The sequence below is a fragment of the Pseudochaenichthys georgianus genome, chromosome 16 (assembly GCF_902827115.2).
Source record: "Pseudochaenichthys georgianus chromosome 16, fPseGeo1.2, whole genome shotgun sequence".
Taxonomy (NCBI): Eukaryota; Metazoa; Chordata; class Actinopteri; order Perciformes; family Channichthyidae; genus Pseudochaenichthys; species Pseudochaenichthys georgianus.
Window position 1 is genome coordinate 40674806 of NC_047518.2, and position 25643 is coordinate 40700448.

The window sequence follows — 25643 nt, forward strand, 5'->3', positions numbered from 1 at the left end:
TCTGGTAATTGTTTTTTTTTTTACAGACAAGACAGTCAGACAGACACACAGAAAGACAGACAGACAGGCAGACAGGCAGACAGGTAGGTATAGATAAATAGGTATATATATATATAGATAGATAGGTAGATAGGCAGGCAGGCAGGCCGATATATATATATATATATATATATATATCTGTCCACCAGGCGGCAGTGTTTATATTACACATATGTGACTTTTGCTCCTCCATTCTACGCATGCGCAGAAAGTAATTCGACCCTCAAACCCGGATGTAACCAACGCCTAACCTGTCCGAAGAAAAACGGTGAGTAGAGTTAGAAAAACAGCCTTAAAATACATATGTATTCTTTATTTTACTATGGTACTTATGTAAGAAAGTCCCGTTAACAAAACAAAGCTTCTACCGAAAGAAAACGCCTTTTGATTGCTGTTAAAATCCGCGTACTGTTAAAGTTTCCGAGCTATAATGTGTCGACTAACATCAATCCTGGGAAAATGAAGTTGTTATCCCTGCTGTTGTTTTATTATTCACCTGTTTTGTATTCATAGATTAAACTGTCGCTAGTTTATGTAGTTAGATAATAATGGCAACAGTTTGACAGACGACATACACTTGAATAACCTCTCATTTCATCAATCTGAGCCAAAAAGAGCAAATTACAAAAAATTAGCCTCAGATTTAACAGCTTTTTGTTGGTTTGTTAAAGATTCTTAGTGTCAAGTTTGTGCTTTAAAGTTTCCACAGATCTGCATTTATCTGATGAGTTGTTTATTTAGCGGAAGTGTTGGGCCTCTGAATGGGCTAATACAGGCCGTCGTTTTGTTACACATGTCTGGTATGTAGTCTATGCGGAAGGGATTCACTGTCATCAATAAGCAGACACATGTAGCAACAAGCTAAGGATGTGAAGATGTGTACTATTACTACCTTAATCATGTATCTTTGTAACAACCCACAATACCACATAATTATAACACTAAAATCAAGCAAGACTACTTTAAATGGAGAAATCCTACTTGTGCACCGTACATTTTGTATTATTTGTATTATTTCCCAAGTCTTCCACTTGAAACTAGCTCTGTGTGTTTGAAATATCAAATATCATAATTAGTTGGTATTTAAAACACATCTGGATGCAATAAAGCATTAAATAAGAGTCACATTGCAGGTTACACAGTGCGAACACCTTTTTTCACCTTCACATTATTGTTTTTTGTAACAAGTTGAGGAACTACATACATGTATGGATGTAGATTAACAAAGAATAGACATCTTTAACATGTTTGGAGACAATGTAGTAAGTTAAAAATGTAACTGTATAACAGAAGGCCTTTTATTTTGGCAAAAAGTCTGCCGAGCGATGTTTTTATTTACTGAAGTTTCCTGAACTAAAATTGACTTATCTTATAATAAAAGTGCAAAACTGGAAAGGTATTTTTGTCTTAACAAGGCCTTCCAATGTTTTTGTTTTATACATCTAACTAGAAATGTCTTATTACTGGACATTTCCAAAAGACATGCCAGTGTTTGACGCCACAAGATACCACCAGCATAAGAAACATAAACTAGACAATGCCGTATATAGATAAATAAAACAGAGGATGTGTGATGGATAATGATCAGGGTGGATATGCGAGTGTGTGTTTGAGACGTGATTTGAAAATGGGGAGAGAGTCAGTGTTGCGGATATCAAGTGGGAGGGAGTTCGAGAGGCGGGGTGTAGAGCGGCTGAAGGCTCTAGACCAGGGGTGTCAAACTCAAGGCCCGGGGGCCAAATCAGGCCCTTGGTGGATTTAATTTCGGCCCGCAGGATCATTTTTAATTCCTATTAGATCTGGCCCGCCGGTATATTGCACACACACCTTCACTCCATCGTGAGGGTCTCCTCAGCTCAGAGCCTGACCCCAAACATTGATGACCTTGCCCCCAAGATGAGATGCCAAGTATCTGAACTAGCATCCCAGAGCAGCACACTGAGTTCAATGGCTGTTTCCTTCTGCACTTTGTTTCTCACGGCAACAGGGCATGTTTGGTTTGTTCTTTGAGGGGAATAGTTTTGTTGAAGCTGTTGTTGGCCTGTGGAAAATGTACTCATAAGAAATGAGTCTGCAGATAGAGCCATAAGAAATGACTCTGCAGATAGAGCCACAAGAAATGAATGCATCTGATTATTTAATGTTTAATGTTGTTTTTATAGGCAATCATTTCAGCTTTGTTAGTTCCAGGTTTAATATGTGCAATAAATTCATGTCAATACGTTTTGCAATAAACATTGAACCAGTCCGGCCCTCGACTAATTGGCCCACTGTGTATTTGAGTTTGACACCCCTGCTCTAGACCCCATGGTGGTTAAACGGAAGGGGGTGCAGTGAGGTGGAGGGAAGTGCGGATGGATGGATGTGTTGATGTGCAGGAGGTCGGAGAGGTACAGAGGAGTGAGGTTACGCATGGCCTTAAAGGTGAGGAGCAGAATCTTAAACAGGATACGGGATTTGACGGGGAGCCGGTGAAGCTGCTGAAGAACAGGAGTGATGTGGTTAATGGAGGGGGTTCTGGTGGTGATGTATACAACTTAAGCAGGGTCAAATTGATAAACACAAATATGACTGATTCTAAATTATATATGAACAAATTATCTCCTTAATTACACATCCAAAAAGGGGTGGGAAGAAGTTTACACTTATTTAATCCCACCCGTTCTTTCAGTCTTAATATTTAACACTGTAACTGACAACTCTATTATTGTTTTCATCTCATTAATATGAATAAAGTTAAGGTAACAGAAACTTTATGTGATCAAAATCAAACGCCTCTAAAATAGAAACCGAGCATTTCAACCTTCATTAAAGTCGTGCTTTATTGCAGGTCTGTTTTATTAGACTTCATTAGTTTTCATTATGTGTGCGTAATAAACTGGCAGCTGATTGTAAGGTTATTAAGTGTATCGGCCCGCCGTGTAAAATCTTACAAGATACACAAGATGTTACAGGCAAAGACCTTTCGGTACCACTTTACAATAAGACTACCCTTATAAAGGATTCATAAAGGGTTTATAATTAAGTTGTAAACACTTTATTAATCATTAAGAACCATTTATAAACCAGTTCTAACACAGTTCAACTACATACATCAACACAGACTCACTATTTGGCAAGACGACTAAGCCTTACATTGGCTACTTGGCGAGAATCAACTCAGTGAGCAACAGATACCAAGGATGCTGGCTGATGAAGAACACGAAGTACGCTAGGTAGCCAATATAAGGCTTAGTCATCTTGCCAAATAGTGAGCCCACATGTATCTGTACTGCTAAGTCTTATATTGGCTACCTAGCTTACTTCGTCTTCATCAGCCTGCATCCTTGGTATCTGTTGCTCACTGAGTTGATCCCTCCCCCCCTTCCATCTTGATGTTTCTTGGTATCTCTTTATGACCATTTATTTACGAGTCACTAACATTTATAGTTGCCAAAAGGGAGCCTTGTTGTAAAGTGTGAAACAAATCACCATGTATTAATGAGTTACTGCCATTTCTAACAAGAGCCGCTTTCACACCAAGTATGTTGCCGTACTTAGTTCCCAGCACTTAGTTCCCCCATGGAACTAAGAGCCGATCGCGTTCACACCGGAATAAGTCCTTGAGGGAAGATTACGCAAATGAAGCCGCCGACGTCACTTCTTCTTCTTCTGCTTTGGGTTTACTGGCAGGCCGCAACTTCACGGCGTATACTGCCACCCAAAGTCCCCGGCCGGAAGCCCCCGGAGTTGGGGACTGGCTTCTAATGAAGCCTTCCGAGTAAATCGCCAGAACGCCGACACCTCCTCATCTCCACCGCTCCCATGTTTTCTTTTGTGTTGCCATAAGTCTCTCTCCGTTGGTGCGCGGGGCTAATGCTAATAATGCTAATGCCAGCAAATAAAATGGCGGCGTCACAAAAGATTTCCGAGTTTTACGGGGCGTGGTTTGCAATTCGTCCAGCCAATAGAAATTGGAACTTTTTTCTCCCCAGGAAGGTACCACCTCTCTAGCAGGCACTAAAAAGGGGGGGAAAGTTCTCTGAACTAAGTTCTCTTTTTGGTGTAAACGCAAAATCCCAGGCACTATCGGAACTAAACGGGAAAAGTACTCCGGTGTGAAAGCGCCTATTATATCATGGCTAAGAACCAATCAGATTGCTTGATTTGACTCATCCGTTTTATAAGTAATCAGCTGGTTAATTACTTACCAATGAGAAATTATATCTGTCTCATAAATGTGTAGAAATACAAATTAAAGGAAATTCCCTCGTGCTTTGGAAAAGAAGAATACACAGGAAAATCAACACTCAAGTAAAGTACCTCAAAACTGTCTTCATGCTCAGTATTTGAGAAAATGCACTTGGCTACTTCGCTTGCCTGACTCAAACTTGAAAACAGATATTTATATTTTGAGCCTTTTGTCGGTTTGGCACTTGAATCATTGTGCTTCCTGTTGATGTAAATATGTGGTAACTTGTTACTTCCTCCCAGCATCTGCCTCTTACAGACTGACTGTATTTCTGTTTGATTTTGATGTTTCCTTTCTGCTCTTTCTCTCTGTAGATGCAGACTATAAAGTGTGTAGTGGTAGGGGACGGCGCTGTAGGAAAGACCTGCTTACTGATCTCCTACACAACCAACAAGTTCCCCTCAGAATATGTGCCCACGGTGAGAGGATTTGCCGAGTCATATTGTGTGTATATATGTCGACTTCGAGCTTCCCTTTTCTTTAAATATCTCCGTGATGGAAAAACCATGCAATCAAACATGCTGCATTTTATTTTTTGCAAATCATTTGTCTTTTCTGTGTGTGTGTGTGTGTGAAGGTTTTCGACAATTATGCAGTGACGGTGATGATCGGGGGAGAGCCCTATACACTCGGATTATTTGATACAGCAGGTAACATGAATGTTTTTTAAAGTCTTGCTTTCTTTTCTTATATCTGTTTCTATAAAGCAAGTATTAATGCGTCCCGCCTCTCTCTGTGATTGTGTCTCTCAGGCCAGGAGGACTACGACCGGCTGCGTCCGCTCAGCTATCCTCAGACGGACGTGTTCCTCATATGTTTCTCCAGCGTCTCCCCCTCGTCATTTGAAAACGTCAAAGAGAAGGTCAGTGTTTATGAATGAGTTTGTTTATCATTGTGGAGAAACACAACCCCTGTCTTTAGTTGTTGGATGTATATCATGCCTTGCTTTGCCATGTGTTTGTTTGTTGATTATTTTTATCATTGATAAATCGGCAGATAGTTTCAAAGTTATTGGATTAATCGTTGTGTAGGTGCCATAATGCTACTTAGCCCAAGTTCATTCTTTTTATTATTATTATTTGTTTACGTCGTCACTTGTATTTGTTTGTTGAGCACTTCCGGTATTCGTCACATGGGTGTGGTTTGTCTATTTAACTCACCTGTTTCATGTCGAGTGCGGATGACAGAGGGTGAGCTTGTGCTGTCATTTTTTCTGTTGACTGTTTTGTCCATAGTTACCATGTTATGATTTAGTTTATTAAATATCCCAAAAACTATCTTGCTTCACTTTGGACTTTCCCTTCGAAAACGCGTCACAGTTTAAAGCCAAGTTTAGCCTCTCGGCGACTCAAACGTAACTTGATTGAGCCGCCACACGTTGGGTAAAGAAGATTGTGAAAATAGCTATCACAACAACCATGTTTCCTAAATTAAAGTGATCAAATGTCCTGCTTTGTTCCACTAACAGTCCAAACCCCTAAAGTAATACAAAAAATTGAATAGCAAATCATTATATTTAAGAAGCGGGAGCAAAGGAAAGTTTGACATTTTAAGATGACTCTTTGTCAAATGAGTTATGTATTACATTAGTTATGCATTATTGTGTATTCTATTACCATTACTTTGTTAAATGTTAAAATATCATTGCATACATTAAACTGTCTAATTGTTGCAAAATGTTGTTTTTAAATCACATTATTTGATCAAAAGCAAGCATTTGAATCCAGTACCTTGACATTCAGTATCTTTTATAATACTTTTATAATGCGACATTTATTTGATACCCAAAATAATCTTTCTTCCATATTTTCCGCAGTGGGTTCCTGAGATTTCTCACCACTGCCCGCGCACCCCCTTCCTGTTAGTGGGCACGCAGGTGGATCTGCGGGAAGACAGCAACACCATCGAGAAGCTGGCGAAGAACAAGCAGCGCCCGCTATATCCTGAGAGCGGAGAGAAGCTGGCGCGGGAGCTGAAGGCCGTAAATACGTGGAGCTCTGCTCTCACACAGGTAACACTTTCCTCACACTGTTAACGCTGAAATAGGATGTAGGATATGGACACAACACAATGTCACATTCCGAACAGAACAAATGAACTAACTTCATCAACAGAATGTGAGGTGGAGCGTTGATGTTTTTGCAAAGAGGTTTATGTATTGTGTTGCAGAGATCTCTACTAAAATTAGCCTCAGCCTGTCCTGTCTTGTAATACTGCTTGACAACTCGAGAGGTTATACTGAGTGCATGTATGGGTCAAAGAGGACATATTATATACATTTTCAGTTTCATTAGTACTTAGTGTCTCTACTGGGACATGTCTCCATGCTTTAATGTTCAAAAAGCTCTTTATTTTTCTCTTCTCATACTGCCTGTGCTGCAGCTCCTCTTTTCCCCCTCCGTCTGAAACCAGAGCCCAGTCTGCTCTGATTGGTTAGCTGGCCGGCTCTGTTGTGATTGTTCTGATGAACTAAAGAGTAGATCGCGTTCACACTGGAATAAGTCCCTGAGGGAGGATTAATCAAATGAAGCCGCTGACGTCACTTCTTCTTCTTCTGCTTTGGGTTTACTGGCAGGCCGCAAACAACTTCACGGCGTATACTGCCACCCGAAGTCCCCGGCCGGAAGTCCCCGGAGTTGGGGACTGGCTTCAGTAGAAGCTGCTGGGAGTCCCAGCAGCTTCTACTGAAGCCTTCCGAGTAAATCGCCAGAACGCCTCCACCGCTCCCATGTTTTATTTTGTGTTGCCTTACGTTAGTCTCTCTCCGTTTCTGCGCTATGCTAATGCTAATAATGCTAATGTGAGGAAAATAAAATGGCGGCTTCACAAAACTTTTTGGGAGTTTTACGGGGCGTGGTTTGCAATCCGCCCAGCCAATCAGACATGGGAACCTTTTTCTCCCATGAAAGTCCCTGCTCTCTAGCAGGGACGGAAAAGGGGGTGAAAAGGTTCTCAAGTTCTAGTTCCAGGTGTGAACGCACATTTTCTGAACTATATCGGAACTATACTGGGAAAAGTACTGCGTGTGAAAGCGCCTATGGCCTCTTTAAACTGAAAGCAACTTGATATTTGTGAAATCAAGCAATAATCCAGACCATAATAAACATTGCCTTGTTTCCTGTTCTTTCCATCCAGCGAGGGCTGAAGAACGTGTTTGACGAGGCCATCCTGGCCGCCCTGGAGCCTCCTGAGACCAAAACCAAGAGAAAGTGCGTCCTTCTATAGATGAACAACGACAGCGAGAGACGGTGTTAGAAATAAAGGTGGGGCGAATCAAATCATCAGAAAGATCAATGGCCATCTTGAGAAAAAGGACAAAACAAAAGGGGGAGGGAGGTACAATGCCATTGAGACTTACTCTCAAACACGTGTGCACTGATTGTGCCTTGAAAATAAAGGTTGAAAGATGCTGGGGGAGCTTCAGCATGCAGTGAGTGTCACCTATCTCCCTTTCTGAAAGCTTTTAGCAATAGCAATACTCTCTACAAATACTCAGGTGGGCGGGCCCCCCCTGCCTGTCACTGTTGCTCCATTTTTTCAAAAGATTATTTTATATAATTGCTTTTGACCTCCTCTGTGTTTGACCTATTGGGGCGTTTGAACCCAGTTTAGAGAAACATAAATAGGGAAACACTTCAACATTAAGTTTTATAGCGAGCATCAGTTTTTTAAAGGGGCGACTTAGTGTTAAGTGTTACTCTATTTCCTTTTCTGCTCCTTTTGAATTACATAAGGAAAGCAGAGATGTATTGTCACTCCAAACAAAGATCGTTAACTTTCTTTAAGTTCCCAGAAACGTCTGGGGAGGCCAAATCTGCGTTTTTACCAATTTCCCTGCTTCTATTGAATCATTCTGTTTTATTCTTCTTTTATGTTCATTGTATTAATTCTGTGACTGTTTTGGGAAATGTGTAGCAGTTATTCATCTTAGAAACCTTTTTTTTTTGTATTGCTAGACGACCAACTTTGAGCGATTTGATAATAAAACAAATTAAATTGTAATCTTTTGAATATTTCTTAATCTTGGCAGAGATTGAGACCACAACCTTTTGCTAGTACATTTCTGGGTGTTTGTAATCACAGGATATTTTTAATAAAATGGTTTAATGATGAAGAAAGCGCCCATTGTTTTGTGTGTTGGAGGGAGGGAGGTGCATGCACAACAAATGATAACTCTCGTGAACCGCAGTAGAGGTGGTTTGTGGATATTAAATGCATTTTATTTCTTATAGCAATGCTAATCTTTGCATGGCTTGCATCAGTTCCATGTCACTGCTGGTGCATTGCAGTGTATTTGTCCCTGCACTCACACTGACAGCTTGCAAGCATTATGGTTCTCTGAAATGACTTAGAAACTACATCAAATAAGTTCTTAGAGGAGACTCATACAATTGTGTCTACTGATCAATTTCTTAAAGGTGTGTCCCCGGTGTGTCGGGGAACTCACGCAGCGTCAGAAAATAAAACCCTCTCTCTTTTCCTCCGTACCCAAATCTCTAAAAACGGGGAACAACGGAGCTGATCCAGATTTGCGTCCGATATGACGTAACATCTGAAATGTGGACCCTCGGCCCAATCAGAAAGTTGCTATCAGAAACAACGCCCGACTGTTTTGGACGTAATATGGTCGGTGTTCACATTAGCATCGCTAACACTCAGAGCTAACCTGTACTGCAGAGCATGGCTGCAGTCGGATAGTTTAAAAATCAGCTCCTAAATTCTAACCCTATCGTCTATTCCTTGACCTCTGAGTGAAACGTCACGGGGTTAAGGGATAGTGGATAGGAGAATCCAAAAGGACTTAGGAGAAGAGACTGCGGTACTTTAGAGAATCCGAATGCACTTTCACTATCCGACGTGTTTATGATGCGCCAGCGGACGTCATTGTGTGCGTCTGCTGCTGTGGGGAAACTATGGAAACCACAGTTTTCTATACAGCGGACTACGACATGGATGTTTAATAAGAACGAGGGACTCATCTAGAGACTCTGCACCGTGCTCTGATGCTGCTGCTTTGCTTTATGAACGTGGACAACAGAGAAACATATTCTTCAGGACCAAAGTTGGAATTGAAATAAAAAAGGAAAGTGAAACTTATGCTCGTCACCCTCTCCCTCCGGTCCACATTAATACAAATGATCTCAATACGTATGATTGTATGAACTAAAGATCTTAAAATCAATACAGATGTATTTATTATAAACGTTAGTCCTTAACATCTATCATGTGTATATCACCATTCAGACATCTTTTAAAAGTTGAACAAACTCCACACAGCTCAGTAAAGACTGTGAAATGTTGACTTTATTTGATAATTTCAGTAAAAACTAACGTTCATATTTCTCTTTTGATTATAATACTGATGAACGTTCAAAACAAAGCACTTTGGCAACTTACCACCTATGTTTTAAAATGCTTAATAAGCACCTTAACTTTCATGATATAATTTCTCGGTCATAATCGGTTGTTTCCGTGAACGGCCGACTGTTGAGTGACGGCAAATGCTGCGGCTGCAAGGCATTGTGGGGCAGCATTTTCGCTTCTCCTGTCAGTTAGGGAGGTCCAGTGGTTCCTAAGCTAAAGGAGGTTATAAAGGAAGTTTGAAACCTCCTTTCCTATCATTCTCATAATTCTAGAGAATTCGAACGGCACTTATCATGGCTGCCACTGAGGGACTTCCGGGTCATTTCACTCCTTTAGGAAGGTTCCTAAGCTAAATGGACTATTCGACTTCAGCCCAAGTGTGTGAAGAAGCAGAAAGTAGAAAGGAACTCACCTTGTGGTGTATCCGGCAAGAGAGAAAGCCTTTGAGCTCCAGACTGTTTCAGATCCTTGATAATCCATGATATGGCGTTTCATCACGGCAGCATTTAGTTTAGACAGTAGCTGCCGGGTCCCGCATGAGCTCAGACCCCTCCTTTTTTATCAATGTTTTATTTTTTTAAAGCTTTATCCCCCAAAATCAGCACGTTTGAAACAGGAAGTGAATCAGAGGGATATGAGGCATGGCTAGAATGGGTGATCTGTTTGGTATTTTGAGCAAAACACTTCATAGACATGTTTTTTATATATTTGTATGTATCTGTATCTGAGACCTACACTATTGCCTAAAGATAGCATGATAGGTGACCTTTAAGTTAAAGAACAGATTTGTAAAATGTAGTTTGTCCACCAAAAATCACGCAAAAGCACCGGTCTAAATATTGTGTTTACCAAAGAGTAGTGTATACGTTTCGTGGGAATAAGCCAATCGGCAAGAAAAACCAACGGCCATTTGACTAATTGGCCAAAGAAATGGAGCTCGGAAAACAAAGACACAGCCCATGAACGCCTCTAAACTACAACTGTGCAATGTTGCTCTCATGCAGCACGGAGGGAACATGGGGATTTTAGCCTTTGCCGACCATTTACATATATATATAAATGACACACTACAGGAAAGGGAAAACCCCAAAAAGCATGTTTCAAGTGTAACAACATCTTAAGGAACTTCTGGTGAATAAGAAACTCAGGAAACGTATTGTGTTTTTTGGGATAAAACTACTGTATTTATTAGGTTTTCTTGAACAGCCCTAAAAGCACTGCGTGTGCAGGAACATGAAGGAGAGCGCAACACAAGACAGACTCTGATGTAAGTAGACGTTATTTTCTTTTGCTATATAGATGCCGCTGAATTAAAGCAAAGACTCTGATATACAAATAAATAAACCAGAAGACATAAATACAGTAAATAAAGACCTGCTAGTCTATGTCACGATAAGAACAGTGCTGCAATGATTCCCTGTTAGTCATGGTTAAGTTCAGCTTTAAAAGCGTTGTCAGTTTTGTTGAGAGGATGACAGTTGAGAGTGTCTGTTTCTGCACACTTATTTACTTTTGAAGCTTTTGATACATGTACTCAAACTTAGCCTCACAGTGTCAGTCGAAAATGAGTTCAATTAAGATCAGAGTAAGGATAATTTGGTGTTAGGTGTGCTATTGTCTATCTTGTCCTCGTCCCGTCTTGTGTTCAGATTGGTCTGTCGGGTGGTTTGTTCGGGTCTTTTCTGCTCGCTGTGTTTCGGGGATCTTTTAGACTCTGCAGGTGTGGATGGTGACGGTGTTCTTGCACTGCTGGCAGCGGACGGAGCAGCACCAGGAGAACTTGCAGGAGCAGCGCTGCACCACCTCCGCCCGGCCCGCCCTGTACCCCGGCCCGCAGCACACCAGCTCACAGCCGTCAGGGGCCAGGCGGGAGGTTCCTGTGTTTCAATAGGTAAGGTACGTTTATTTATATAGCACATTTTCAGACAGAGGCAAAGTGCTTTACATCATCGTTAAAAGTCACCTATTATACTTTTTCATGTCTTTTCTACATCTACATCAGCAACCAAGGTAACCCCCCCCCACACCTTATCACCAATATAAAGGGAGGTCAGGTACTCTTTAAAACAGTTGGTGGTTATGGGTACTTTTTACTTAAGTACATTTCAAAACCTCTTTACTTTTACTTGAGTAAAGAAGTTTAGTCAGTACTTCTACTTTCACCAGAGTATTTTTAAACACGAGTATCTGTACTTCTACTTGACTAAAGAATGTGTGTACTTTAGCCATCTCTCTTTGTTTCCCCTTCACGTTGATCTTACCGTTACACCTCCTGCCAGCAGTGCCGGGGATACCGTTGTCGGGGTCGAGGTGGCAGAAATCAGGAGAGGGGGTGAGGTACAGGAGGTCTCTGGCAGCGGGGGGTTTGACCTGCGGGTCGCGGGGGAGCAGGGCCGTTCTGGATCCTATACGAGTCAGGCGGACCTGAAGAGAAGAGGGGGAGGATGGCAAGATTAGACAACTACAGCCATGGCTTCAAATACCACTTCCATGTACTGCCTGTAGGGAAAAGGTATAACGTCCCCTGTGCAAAGAACGCTTGCATTAGACATTTATTGGGACTGTTGCCGTAAGATATCTTCATCCTTAAAAAAAGCTAGATTGCTACCTCAGCAGACAGCATTTTATATCTATTTACATTGGGCTCCTATGGGGTATTGTGTTCTATTGTTTATGGTTTTAATGTATCCTCTTTAATATGTATATATATATATATATCTTTAATTCAACTCATGTGACTTATACATGTGGTTACCAGCTTAAAACATGTAGTCTGATACCTCTGTGGCTCCATCAAAGCGTTCCTTGAGCACCACACCGACGCGCCTGAAAGGAGGCATCACCTTCCAGCAGGTCCTCAACTCACAGGAGCCGGAGACGCCATGACACTTACACTCCACCTGCATGTTGTGAAGGATGGCCTGAGGACGAGAGGATGGGGAATAAAAGCAGAGAAGATCAAGTCTCACGGATGAAATCGTCTCGGAAAGTAACTGAGATGTAGGCAAAGAGGCGTGAGCACCAACCTTTCTGCCTGCCTCGTTGTTGTGGAGGTTCATGAGTGGTCGCCCCGCTGACACCCCTTTGGCTCGTTCTGGTTCATCCACAAATGCTTGGGAGAAAGCCACACCGTAGGACAGGTTGTCACTGCAGCCCGACCACTGGAAGCCTGAGGTGGGACAGAGTATTTGGATATGTGCACCCTTAAAGCTAGGGATTAACACATCCAACTTTTTTCAACCTGGGTTTTTGTTATTGGCCCAAATTAGGTACTGATCCCATGCCAATGTTTAAATAATAAGACATATGCCTGGTTAAAAGTGAATTGGATCTTTTCCCAAGGCAACATTAGACTTGACTTAAAAATTGCTTTCCTAACTTCACAATAAATGCAACAAATTAAGAAAATATAAACCCGCTAATTACTATAAAAAATGTCTAAATGAACATAAATAAAATGTAAAAAAGGTCAACTGGTTATAAATTGCAGTATAATGTGCATTTAACATATATAAACATAGATTTTATTAGCTGATCAAGCTATTTCAGTCAGTATCGCTCCAAAACAGTATCAATATCATTGTATTCCTTCATGTAACAACCGCACATTTGAATTTAAAGCTGAAACATAAACACTGGATCACACGGAAGCAGCTGAAAATATCTGCTCTCTCTGTCCGGCATGTGGACATTAGCACGACACTTTCCAAAGTTTAACCCATCGAAATCAGCAGCATTCTTTTTGCTACGTGTGTCAGACAGTACGGAGTTACATTACATGTTACTTGTTAGACGCTTTTATCCAAAGCGACTCAATACTGTGGGCAATCCCCACAGGAGCAATCTGGGGTGAAGTGTCTCAGGGACACAACGACATGCAGACTGCAGTGGGGTTTGAACCTGCCCTAGGCCACTGCGCCACAGCCTCCCACATTATGTCACATTATCATGCAAAGGGGTCCAGCTCACCTTCGGGGCTGACCCCCCTGACCTTCCTGTCGCAGCCGCAGCGGTCCAGCTCCCCCCGGGTACAGGCTCTCGTCACCGCAACCGCCACGGCTGCAGAGGACAGGGCGTGGACAAAGGCCGCCTCACGAGTCCCTGCAACCAGAAGAAAGCATGTGATCAAATCAAATCAAAAGCTGTATTGTGATTTTAAAGATCCCCTATTATACTGTTTTTCATCAATATATTACAGGTCTCAGATATTTACAGAACATGTCTCTGAAGTGTTTGGCTCCAAACCCCAAACGGATCATTGCAGCATTACCCATAATCCCCTCTGTTTCAGCCCTGTTTCCAAAGTGCTGATTCTCTGTCTGTTACTTCAGATGAAAATAAGGAGCCCCTCCCCACGCCCCTCTGAGAGACATTTGGTTACAAAGAACTCAATGGTGCTCTAGGAGGAGATTCAGGTGATAAGGGGGGGGGGGGGGGGGTACCTTGGTTGGCTGATTGGCTAATGGTTACACAAGACAACACATCGTTATGACATCACAAAGTGGCCAAAATCTGATCAGCTCATTTTCAGACAGGTTTTTATAGAAATGGATCAAAAAGAGAGAGAATCTTTGTTCCTGAAACTTTCAGAGTCTCTTTCCACAGAGGGGACACATGTTGATGTAGAAGAGACATGAAGTAGAGGGGACACATGTTGATGTAGAAGAGACATGAAGAAGAGGGGACACATGTTGATGTAGAAGAGACATGAAGAAGAGGGGACACATGTTGATGTAGAAGAGACATGAAGAAGAGGGGACACATGTTGGTGTAGAAGAGACATGGAGAAGAGGGGACACATGTTGATGTAGAAGAGACATGAAGAAGAGGGGACACATGTTGATGAAGAAGAGACATGAAGAAGGGGGACACATGTTGATGTAGAAGAGACATGAAGAAGAGGGGACACATGTTGATGTAGAAGAGACATGGAGAAGAGGGGACACGTGTTGATGTAGAAGAGACATGAAGAAGAGGGGACACATGTTGATGTAGAAGAGACATGGAGAAGAGGGGACACATGTTGATGTAGAGGAGACATGAAGAAGAGGGGACACATGTTGATGTAGAAGAGACATGAAGAAGAGGGGACACATGTTGATGTAGAAGAGACATGAAGAAGAGGGGACACATGTTGATGTAGAAGAGACATGAAGAAGAGGGGACACATTTTGATGTAGAAGAGACATGGAGAAGAGGGGACACATGTTGATGTAGAAGAGACATGAGGAAGAGGGGACACATGTTGATGTAGAAGAGACATGAAGAAGAGGGGACACATGTTGATGTAGAAGAGACATGAAGAAGAGGGGACACATGTTGATGTAGAAGAGACATGGAGAAGAGGGGACACATGTTGATGTAGAAGAGACATGAGGAAGAGGGGACACATGTTGATGTAGAAGAGACATGAAGAAGAGGGGACACATGTTGATGAAGAAGAGACATGAAGAAGAGGGGACACATGTTGATGTAGAAGAGACATGAAGAAGAGGGGACACATGTTGATGTAGAAGAGACATGAAGAAGAGGGGACACATGTTGATGTAGAAGAGACATGGAGAAGAGGGGACACATGTTGATGTAGAAGAGACATGAAGAAGAGGGGACACGTGTTGATGTAGAAGAGACATGAAGAAGAGGGGACACATGTTGATGTAGAAGAGACATGAAGAAGAGGGGACACATGTTGATGTAGAAGAGACATGAAGAAGAGAGGACACATGTTGATGTAGAAGAGACATGAAGAAGAGGGGACACATGTTGATGTAGAAGAGACATGAAGAAGAGGGGACACATGTTGATGTAGAAGAGACATGAAGAAGAGAGGACACATGTTGATGTAGAAGAGAGATGAAGAAGAGGGGACACATGTTGATGTAGAAGAGACATGAAGAAGAGGGGACACATGTTGATGTAGAAGAGACATGAAGAAGAGGGGACACATGTTGATGTAGAAGAGACATGAAGAAGAGGGGACACATGTTGATGTAGAAGAGACATGAAGAAGAGGGGACACGTGTTGATGTAGAAGAGACATGAAGAAGAGGGGACACATGTTGATGTAGAAGAGACATGAAGAAGAGGGGACACATGTTGATGTAGAAGAGACATGGAGAAGAGGACACATATGTTGATGAAGAAGAGGGGACACATGTTGATGTAGAAGAGACATGAAGAAGAGGGGACACATGTTGATGTAGAAGAGACATGAAGAAGAGGGGACACATGTTGATGTAGAAGAGACATGAAGAAGAGGGGACACATGTTGAAGAAGAGGGGACACATGTTGATGTAGAAGAGACATGAAGAAGAGGGGACACATGTTGATGTAGAAGAGACATGAAGAAGAGGGGACACATGTTGATGTAGAAGAGACATGAAGAAGAGGGGACACATGTTGATGTAGAAGAGACATGAAGAAGAGGGACACATGTTGATGTAGAAGAGACATGAAGAAGAGGGGACACGTGTTGATGTAGAAGAGACATGAAGAAGAGGGGACACGTGTTGATGTAGAAGAGACATGAAGAAGAGGGGACACATGTTGATGTAGAAGAGACATGAAGAAGAGGGGACACATGTTGATGTAGAAGAGACATGAAGAAGAGGGGACACGTGTTGATGTAGAAGAGACATGAAGAAGAGGGGACACGTGTTGATGTAGAAGAGACATGAAGAAGAGGGGACACATGTTGATGTAGAAGAGACATGAAGAAGAGGGGACACATGTTGATGTAGAAGAGACATGAGAAGAGGACACATATGTTGATGAAGAAGAGGGGACACATGTTGATGTAGAAGAGACATGAAGAAGAGGGGACACATGTTGATGTAGAAGAGACATGGAGAAGAGGGGACACATGTTGATGTAGAAGAGACATGAAGAAGAGGGGACACATGTTGATGTAGAGAGACATGAGAAGAGGACACATATGTTGATGAAGAAGAGGGGACACATGTTGATGTAGAAGAGACATGAAGAAGAGGGGACACATGTTGATGTAGAAGAGACATGAAGAAGAGGGGACACATGTTGATGTAGAAGAGACATGAAGAAGTGGATTTTGCATAATAGGTGACCTTTAAGGGTGTCCATTATCATCTGGCAACAGCTGGAAATTAGCAATGTTGGCTAAAGCTGCCCCATTCCCTGTTTTTTTATCAATGGGGACTGTCCATGACACTATAAACAAATAAACTAAACTTAATCAAACTTTATTTGTATAGCCCAATATCACAAAACACGTTTGTCTCAGTGGGCTTTTTACAGATTAACAAACAACAACATTGTATATGATGGAGTTACAGCAAAATGACAAGATAGTGTGTGGAATACAAATAAAATAAGATACAATAAAAATACATAAAACATTCAAATGAACTACCATAAAAATAAAATGCCAGCTCTAACTGAAGGCTTTGTTAAAAATGTAGGTCTGTGATGCGGTAAGTCTTCAGGTGATTCGATTACATGTTTAGATACCTTGGTTCATGACTCTGCCAAAAACGTTGATCCCTCGTGAGGTGGTGGAACAGTTCCAGCGGCGATTCCTGAACTGGTGCTGGCACTTTAGAGTTAAACCGTGACACACAAAGCAGTGAGATTAGATTGCTGTTCTAATAACTTTTTTAAATGTTATTTTATCTTGTTCTAATAACTTTTAAATTCTATTTTATCATGTTTTATCACCACTGTAAAGCGTCTTTGAGCACCTGGAAAAGCGCTTTGAAATGCAATGTATTATTATTATTATTATTATTATTAAGACTAATAACTGATGAACTGTAAGCCTCACTGTGTGGAAGACATCGGGATCATTTGTTTGTATAATAATACTTTATTTTAAGACCAAGTCTCCATTTGTTCTTGCCTCACAGCAACTCTGTTTTCAACATCGAGAAAGACGCATTTTTAAGACAACAAACAAGAAAATACATTTGTACTTTGTAAAACGGTAACCATTAGATACATGCATATAGATTTACTGGTTGTGATTTTGCAAACATTATGATGTACAATCCTTCTTTTTGAATCCGTATCAGTGCATCATTCTAGACTGAGGATATGTTGATCAACCCTGAGACCTTACCTCTTCGATGACCATCTCGGCGGCCTTGCGTACGGACTCCATGACCTCCCCTCGCGCCCGGCACACCCCCACCTGCCCCGGGGTCAGCCCCCTCAGCCGGGCACATGGAGCCGCGCCGGACACGGGCCTGGAGCGGGGCAGCCTGGCCAGGGAGCTGAGGCACAGAGAGGGGGGTTATTGGGCATGAGGGGGGCAACAAGGATTCATAATGAGGCAAGAAAAAGGGGGAGTGGTGAGGTGTGGAAAAAGAAATGATTGGGCATGAGGGGGGCAAAATGGATGCATAATGAGGCAGGGGGGGTGGAAGAGGAAGAGCGCACGAAGAAGTGAAAGGAGGGTACAGAAAGGATGAAGAGGTAACGACCGGGCAGAGTTTTAGAGAGGATGGAAACAAGGGGAAGACACAGAGAGGGAGAAAAGAGAAAAGGTCACCAGGAGAGAGACAAAGAACGAGAGGGGAGCGACTGAAAGAGATTTAGAGACATGTCACCATCTTTTAAAAGTTATAGCATGACAAACAAACTCCCTCTTTCTCTTCCTCGCTCGCACGCTAGACTTACAGCCAGTTGGTTGCCATGGTGGGGTGGGTTGCCCATAGCAACAGGAGGAGGAGTGGTGCCGTGAGATTGACAGTGAAGACAGTTGGCATCAGACTGTCCGTCTGTCTGACTGTCTGTCTCTCTGTCTGACTGTCTGTTTCTGTGTCTGTCTGTCTGTTTCTGTCTGTCTCTGTCTGTTTCTGTGTCTGTCTGACTGTCTGTTTCTGTGTCTGTCTGTCTGTCCGTCCGTCTGTGTCTGTGTCTGTCTGTTTCTGTGTGTGTCTGTCTGTCTGTCTGTCCGTCCGTCTGTGTCTGTCTGTTTCTGTGTGTGTCTGTCTGTCTGTCTGTCTGTCCGTCCGTCTGTCTCTCTGTCTGTCTGTTTCTGTGTCTGTCTGTCTGTCTGTCTGTTTCTGTGTCTGTCTGTTTCTGTCTGTTTCTGTGTCTGTCTGTCTGTTTCTCTGTCTCTCTGTCTGTCTGTTTCTGTGTCTGTCTGTCTGTCTGTCTGTTTCTGTGTCTGTCTGTTTCTGTGTCTCTCTGTTTCTGTGTCTGTCTCTGTCTGTCTGTCTGTCTGTCTGTCCGTCCGTCTGTGTGTTGCTTTATGTTTCTCCCTCAGATTTTGGGGATGATCCCCGCATATCTGTTGAAATTACAAATTCACAGGTTAGAGACAAAATTCAAAAGTCCATCATCCTATTTTTCCTTTTCAATCATGAAAAATTGCATTATTAATATTTAATTTCTAAACTTTGTGATCATGATTCTGCAGCTTTACAACAGAATACACATTTTATTTATTTAGTTTTGCAAAAGTAGCTGATTCTTACCAGTTCATAGTCCTGTGGTATCCAGTTATCCTACTTTTGTTCTTAACAAGTTGATCAAATTGAAACTTAATCCCAATTTCAATCAGTAAAAGTTATTCATCAGTTTCTTCCCTTGCACTGGTGCTGACAGCAAAAGCATGCTCACAGGAATGTTTGACAAACTGCAAGCATCCTTTAGACGCAAAAATAAGTCCACATGTCCAATTTAATTGAACATATCAGTAGAAACTTCAGCAGAAACAAAAAAAATCTGAGAGTGCTAGTAAAAGTCAATTTTTACAAAAACATTGTGTCAGCAAGTATTGAGTTTTGTCTCCAGAAAACAAATGTGTCCACTCCACAGGTTGAAACAGCAGGAATAAGTGAGTCAGGGAGATGGGAGTGATGGGTTATAAAGGAGGTAGAGAATGAGGGTGGGAGAGAGAGGACAGGCGTCATGCTGAGGGAGGGGAGGGGGACGCTTTGGGTGGGATAATAGTTGCACTGCGTAAGTATTAAGAGTGTAATATGCTTTCTATTGTGTTGAGGTTGGCATGAGACGTAAAAATCTGACTCTGCACTTTAGGTAATGCACTTTGAATGATTATCACAAAGATATGTGTGTCTTTGTCCCATGTGTTTTCAATCCCTGCATGGGGTGCATGTGCTGCTGAGACACATTTTATGAGAAGACAAACTAAAGCCTTTTGTTTCCCCTTTAGAAAAAACTTTGCAGGAATATTGATCCGCTAGAAGTCCCTGTAAGAAATCCTCACACCAGGAACTATGTTTCCACGTATGTGTACATGCATGGGAAAAAGTGTCTCACCTAATGTTTAATTTTCCCAAACTTTGTTACTCATTTTACGAGTTGCCCCCCCCCACCCCACCTCCCCTTCCTCTATCTCCCCCGCATTTGCCCTCTCGTTCTCCCTCTCTCCCACTCCCTATATTGTCTTAGAAGAAGGGGTGACATTTAGACAAGGGGAAGAAAACACACTGCTGACAAATATTGGAACTGAGGCAAATAAATCACCAGATAGGAGGGAAAAGAGGGCATAGAGAGAAAGTGGATGGGTGTTACACCGGGGTTAGGGAAAAGCAGTAAAGAATAACAAAGCAGGTTTGTGACACATAAACTCAGGAAAAAAATTACATTGTTCATGGATTTGTTTAGTAGTTAAGAAGGGAACCTGAAGCGCTCTAAACAATGTGTTATTCATAATGCACTAAGAATCACATGGCATTACATTTAGACTATATAAATGCACTTGTTTGCAGTTTATTTCATAGTTTCCCCTCATTTTGTTTCTATATATTTAGCCAGTGATGTAACATTAAAAGAATAAGAATATAAGAATAGTATCCATATCTATCGAGAAAGGACACATCACATTGTTATCATTTTAAATCTGTTGCCTAACACTGTCCTTTGCTACTGCTCGACTTTCAATGTTGTAAAAATGTGTGTTTCTTTTGACTGTAAGAGTTGTAAAAGAGTACTGAAGGTCTTTTATGACACAACCAGATATGTGTGAGGAGTGATCAAACTTAAACTATTGGCTATATCTATCAAATAAATATATTGAATCCACTACGCTTTTTTTTTTTACCACTAGTTTTGCCGCTCTGCTAAATGATGCTAGTTAGCTTTTAGCGAGCTAGCTAGTTTATATGGCTTTTTTTCTCCGTTATTTGTAATGTTCAGCTTCTGCGTCTAAGTAGGGTATATCATAACCCAGATAGCTAAGAATAGTTAAGATAAACCACATTTAAATCATAATGATAAAGGAGACAACATGGGAAAAAGCTTTAGCACAAGTGCTAGCTGTTCCTGTCCTACCGCTAAGATTAAGCTAGCAGGACTGCTGTCTATTATTATTTTGGTCCTTACTCACTTTTAACAATTGTTTTGTTGTACAACTGTTGCGCATACTGTGTTTGTTTTGTGCTGTAATATCTATTATTTTATGGATATTTAGTTGTAAAGGCCTAATCAGTATTGGCTGATTTGGATGGGGGCACTTTATTTAAAAAAAAAAACAGAAGCTATATTGCGAATTAATTAGCAATTGTTTGATGTATTGCAAGTTCAAAGACATCTCTTTATTCCCAGAGGGCATTCAAGTAAAAAAAAAAGAAGTTGTGCCACCGTCTTGTCGCACCTGATGAAACGTAATTTACTGCCTTTAAGGCCTCCTTTGTTGAATCAGTTGAGACAGTGCGGCACTGGAACGAAAACATTTGCAAACTTTGCTGTGGTCTCCGTCCAGGATTTGGTGGCCCGTTTTACCTGAACCCTCTGACACCCAGTTCCTGAGTAACTGATCACCCCATCCCATCCCACACACACACACACACACACACACACACACACACACACACACTGCAGGTACACACACACACACACACACACACACACACACACACACACACACACACACACACACACACACACACACATACACATATACACACACACACATATACACACACACACACACACACACACACACACACACACACACTTTCCTGTGTCTATATCTGCAAAGACAGGTTTCTTGTAGGCCCCCTTCCCTCCTTTTTTTTGTCCTCCTCATGTCGTATTCCCTCCTTTGTGTCCCCTGTTTCTTCAAGTGACGTCTTCCGCCATCTCCCCCAGCAACGCCATGGTGATGGGCTGGCCACTGTCATGTCCGGCGCCTCTGTTATGCTCATCCCTTCACCCCTCTCTCGTAAATAACTTGCCCTCTTTTTTTTATCTTTATCTTTCCCCCATTTTGTGGACATTGTATCATGCTGAAACGGTCCTGTACTGATTGACTGTAGCCAGGTTGCAGAGCCTAAAGAGATGCTTGTTAAAGCGTCAGCGTGACATACACATGGAGATGACTTGTGTTCACTCTGTACAGGGGGAGGCAGCAGCACACTCTCTCTATAAAGGGGGAGGCAGCATCAGACTCTCTCTAAACAGGGGGAGGCAGCAGCACACTGTCTATCTCACAGGATTATTGACATCCACCTGGATTCATCTTCTTCTTATAGACACATGCATTTGGACTATACCTATGTTGTAAATGTATTATCTTTTCAATTTACACACGGCATCTATTGCACGTCTATCCGTTACATTTTTCCCTTTAAACTGTGACAGTTTAACTTCTTTGGAAGTTTTTCCTTGTACGATGTGAGGGTGAGAGTCCAAGGACAGAGGGTGTCATATTGATATTCTGTGCAAACTGTAAAGTCCACTGAGACATGTGTGATATTGGGCTATATAAATAAACATTGATTGATTGATATACCGGGGAGGCAGCAGCAGACTTTGGGAGAGTCTACAGTGAGGTGGGGCGACTCCACACTGACCTCTGCACGCTGGGATGGATGATGGGCCTCAGAGTGACTCATTAACCTATTTCCGCCCGAGGTCATTATGAGACAGCAATGTGACCCGCCACCTTTCACTGTCACCTTCCTTCCCTTCGTTACTTCTCTGCAGTTGAGGGCGACCTGCCTCAGCACTGCGGAGGAAATAATCAGCAGCAGGCTGAAAAACATGACTGCATGTGCATGAGAACTCTCACATTGCTCAGGCATCTCTGCCAACAAAGAGCTGCACGCACTGCTGTGTATGGGTGTGTGTGTGTGGTGCGTGTGCATGTATATTATGGGATGGCGGGCGGTGGTGTTGTCAGGCAGGGAAGTGGGGGTGGCAGAGTGCGCGGTGAGCTGTGTGCACATGGGGGGAGGGGGCAGAGGGAATGGACGCCCCATGAATATTATGGGATGGTGGTGTTGGGGGGCTGGAGGAGGGTGTGTGAGGTGGAAAAATGGCAGTGCATATGGGATGTAGGAGGAGGTGTTGGTGACGGCGATGCATGCGAGTGTACATGCACGCGCATACATGTGAGGGGCATTCAAGCGATAGTAACAGACAACGGCCAGACATAGCCTTTGTTGCTATGCGATCTGTATGCACCGTAGCCTACAGTGAGAATATTTCAGAGCGGCCATAGTTGTAAAAGAAGCAGTGGAAGGCCTCTGGGCTCATATTTGAACCGCTTCCTGCCCCTCCTCTCTTAGCATATCTACTGAAGCCGCCGTGCAGGAAATACAATCTAGAAATCTTTGCTATAGAGAGGCGAAGTCCCTCCCCTTCCGGTGGACCTCCATGGGACCTTATTTCGGAAAAAATATGTATTGAAGTCAATGGAAAAAGAAAGATTATCTTTTAATCCCGTTTGAATTGTGCCACGAATTACACATATGATGTTTGTCAATTTAAAAGATAATTTTGCCAGTCAAAAAAATTAAAACGTGTCGTAGAACTGTGAAGTAACACATTTTTTTGTGTGAAACGCTCAATGAACTACATCTCTGCTCTCGCACAACAACACAGACGTCACCAAGATGGCCGTCACTACTGTCTTGCTAAACAAGGGATTGACTACCCTCACCATCACCACAATGAAACACGTCCAGAAGAATGTCATGCAAAGCTGCCTGCCTGCCTTCCTTTGATTCTCTCTGAACTGCCTTATCTTTTTAATGTTTAATGTCAACCATTTGTGCAGATAGCGTGAAGTACAAAATATCGCCGATGCTAGCATTAGCATTTCTCCCCCGGGCTTAAATGGTGTATTATAGAATGATCACACCGGTGTGACAGTACTCTTCAAAGGGTTCACGAAATATGACTACTACTCTTACTGTTTAATATTTTGGGTTTCTTAATGTTACTTCATGTTAAGGCTAATAAAAAAGCTAAAAGTGACGTCACCCCATTCAAAGTGAATGGGCAGAAGCGTTGGAAGCTTCAACGCACGCCGCTGTGTGGACTGGCCGTAAATACAGCGGCAAGCTTTGGGACGGCCTCCCCTCTCTCCGGCAGAAACAGGAAATGCCGCAACTCAGAGAATGGCTCTGCCGCAACTGTATGTAACAACGGTTTCAAATCAGCATCTCTAACGGCCCGTCCACACCACAGCTTCAAAAAAAGCTTGGAGCTGGGCGTGTCTGAAGCTCGACCAACAACCAATCACATGAATCTCCCGCCCCTGACACACAAGCAGCGGTTTGATTGGCTCTTGTACTGGCATATGATTTGTACTGGCATATGATTTGATTGGCTGACGCTTCCACCGAAAGCTTCAGAAGCTTCAAAAGTTAACGGCCCGTCCACACTACAGCTTCGACAGCTTCAAAAACGGTTTCCAACGCGTCTGCCCATTCACTTTTAATGGGGTGACGTCACTTTTCGCCGAACTGCATTGTGGGAAGCAGAGTGGAGCTTTCCTGGCGTTTCAGGCTGCAAAAGTTGAGCAATGTTCAACTTTTGAAGCTTCTGAAGCTTTCGGTGGAAGCGTCAGCCAATCAAATCATATGCTAGTACAAGCTCTGGCCAATCAAACCGCTGCTTGCGTGTCAGGGGCGGGAGATTCATGTGATTGGTTGTTGGTCGAGCTTCAGACACGCCCAGCTCCAAGCTTTTTTTAAGCTGTAGTGTGGACGGGCCGTTAGACAAAAAATGTAAATTAATAACTCAAATAAAACTCCAAACATATTTCATTCACTTTTTTGTAAAGCTCTTTTAGTTTTAAACCTGATGTTTATAAGCTTCTTAGTTTTTGCAACAGTCTGTAAATATACACAACTTTATAATAAAATGCACACATTTACCTTTTTCTAGACTAAACACAGGTATGATCCTAAGTTAAAAACATATGAGGTCATCATGAGGTTGTTAACATCGCAGTGTATCAGTGGATGTTTGCTGTAACTACTTGTAAACAGCGTGTTTCCTGACAGCACTTAGTCTCTTGTTGTACTTACTCATTGTGCTCGTTAACACTGTGAATCACCTGTGTTTAGTATGCTTAGCAGTGTGTACTTAGTGTTGTGTGATTAGTATACTGTTTAGCAGTGTGTGTTTAGTGAAGTATGTTAGCTCAAGTAATATGTTAGCTTAGACTCAGGTTAGCGTAGCGCCTGTTGACCCGCAGCTGTGTTTTTGTGCAGCCTTTTCATTTACATGTACCACGTTAACGTGAGGTTTTTGTTTTCCCTTTTAAGTTATTATTACTCTGTATGATCATACAAACTCCCTTTTGGAGTCCTCCTTTGTTTGGTCCATAGTTAAGTCGGCGCCGTTGACTTTTTTGTTTGTTTCAAGCTATTTGTCTGACATTTGTTTTACACTGGGTTATAATAAAGCCACTTATAATTATTACCAATTCCACTCTGGTCTGTGTTGCTTCCCCTGGTTCCCCTAGCCCAGTAGGGAACGTAACACGGACACACACAGCGTGACTTCGGTCAGGTAGAGACCGGTCTCAACAAGTCAGCACCGCTGCAGACGCTGTTTGAGGGCTTGATAGCCCACTTCACACCACTCCACACTCGTTGGTTTGGGACAGCCCTCAACAGGCGCGTTCACACCGCAGTACTTTTCCCACAAAGGTTCATGCGAACTTAGTTCATGATCGCGTTCACACCAAAAAGAGAGTAGTTTATGCGAACCTTTATGGGAGCCAAGTGCTAGAGAGCAGGGATTTTCGAGCGGCTCTTTTGGGAG

The 25643-nt window shown here is 42.4% G+C and overlaps 2 protein-coding genes across 3 annotated transcripts; one reads left to right on the plus strand and one right to left on the minus strand.

Moving 5' to 3' along the window:
* The first annotated feature begins 235 nt into the window (after positions 1-235).
* Positions 236-8388, plus strand: cdc42l (cell division cycle 42, like). The gene is made up of 6 exons (XM_034102566.2): positions 236-307; positions 4585-4689; positions 4848-4920; positions 5023-5132; positions 6087-6281; positions 7406-8388. The coding sequence occupies exons 2-6, from the start codon at positions 4585-4587 to the stop codon at positions 7493-7495; spliced, it is 573 nt and encodes a 190-aa protein (XP_033958457.2). The 5' UTR covers positions 236-307; the 3' UTR covers positions 7496-8388.
* Positions 8389-10790: 2402 nt separating this feature from the next.
* Positions 10791-18431, minus strand: wnt4b (wingless-type MMTV integration site family, member 4b). 2 transcript variants are annotated; one of them, XM_034102830.2, is made up of 8 exons: positions 18288-18431; positions 17728-17881; positions 17121-17205; positions 13604-13735; positions 12661-12803; positions 12415-12555; positions 11896-12058; positions 10791-11511 (listed from the first exon to the last, which is right to left on the minus strand). In XM_034102830.2, the coding sequence occupies exons 1-8, from the start codon at positions 18374-18376 to the stop codon at positions 11342-11344; spliced, it is 1077 nt and encodes a 358-aa protein (XP_033958721.1). In that variant the 5' UTR covers positions 18377-18431; the 3' UTR covers positions 10791-11341. The 2 variants fall into 2 exon arrangements, with proteins under 2 accessions (XP_033958721.1, XP_071062279.1); XM_071206178.1 differs by having other exon boundaries at positions 12415-12803.
* Positions 18432-25643: the final 7212 nt, after the last annotated feature.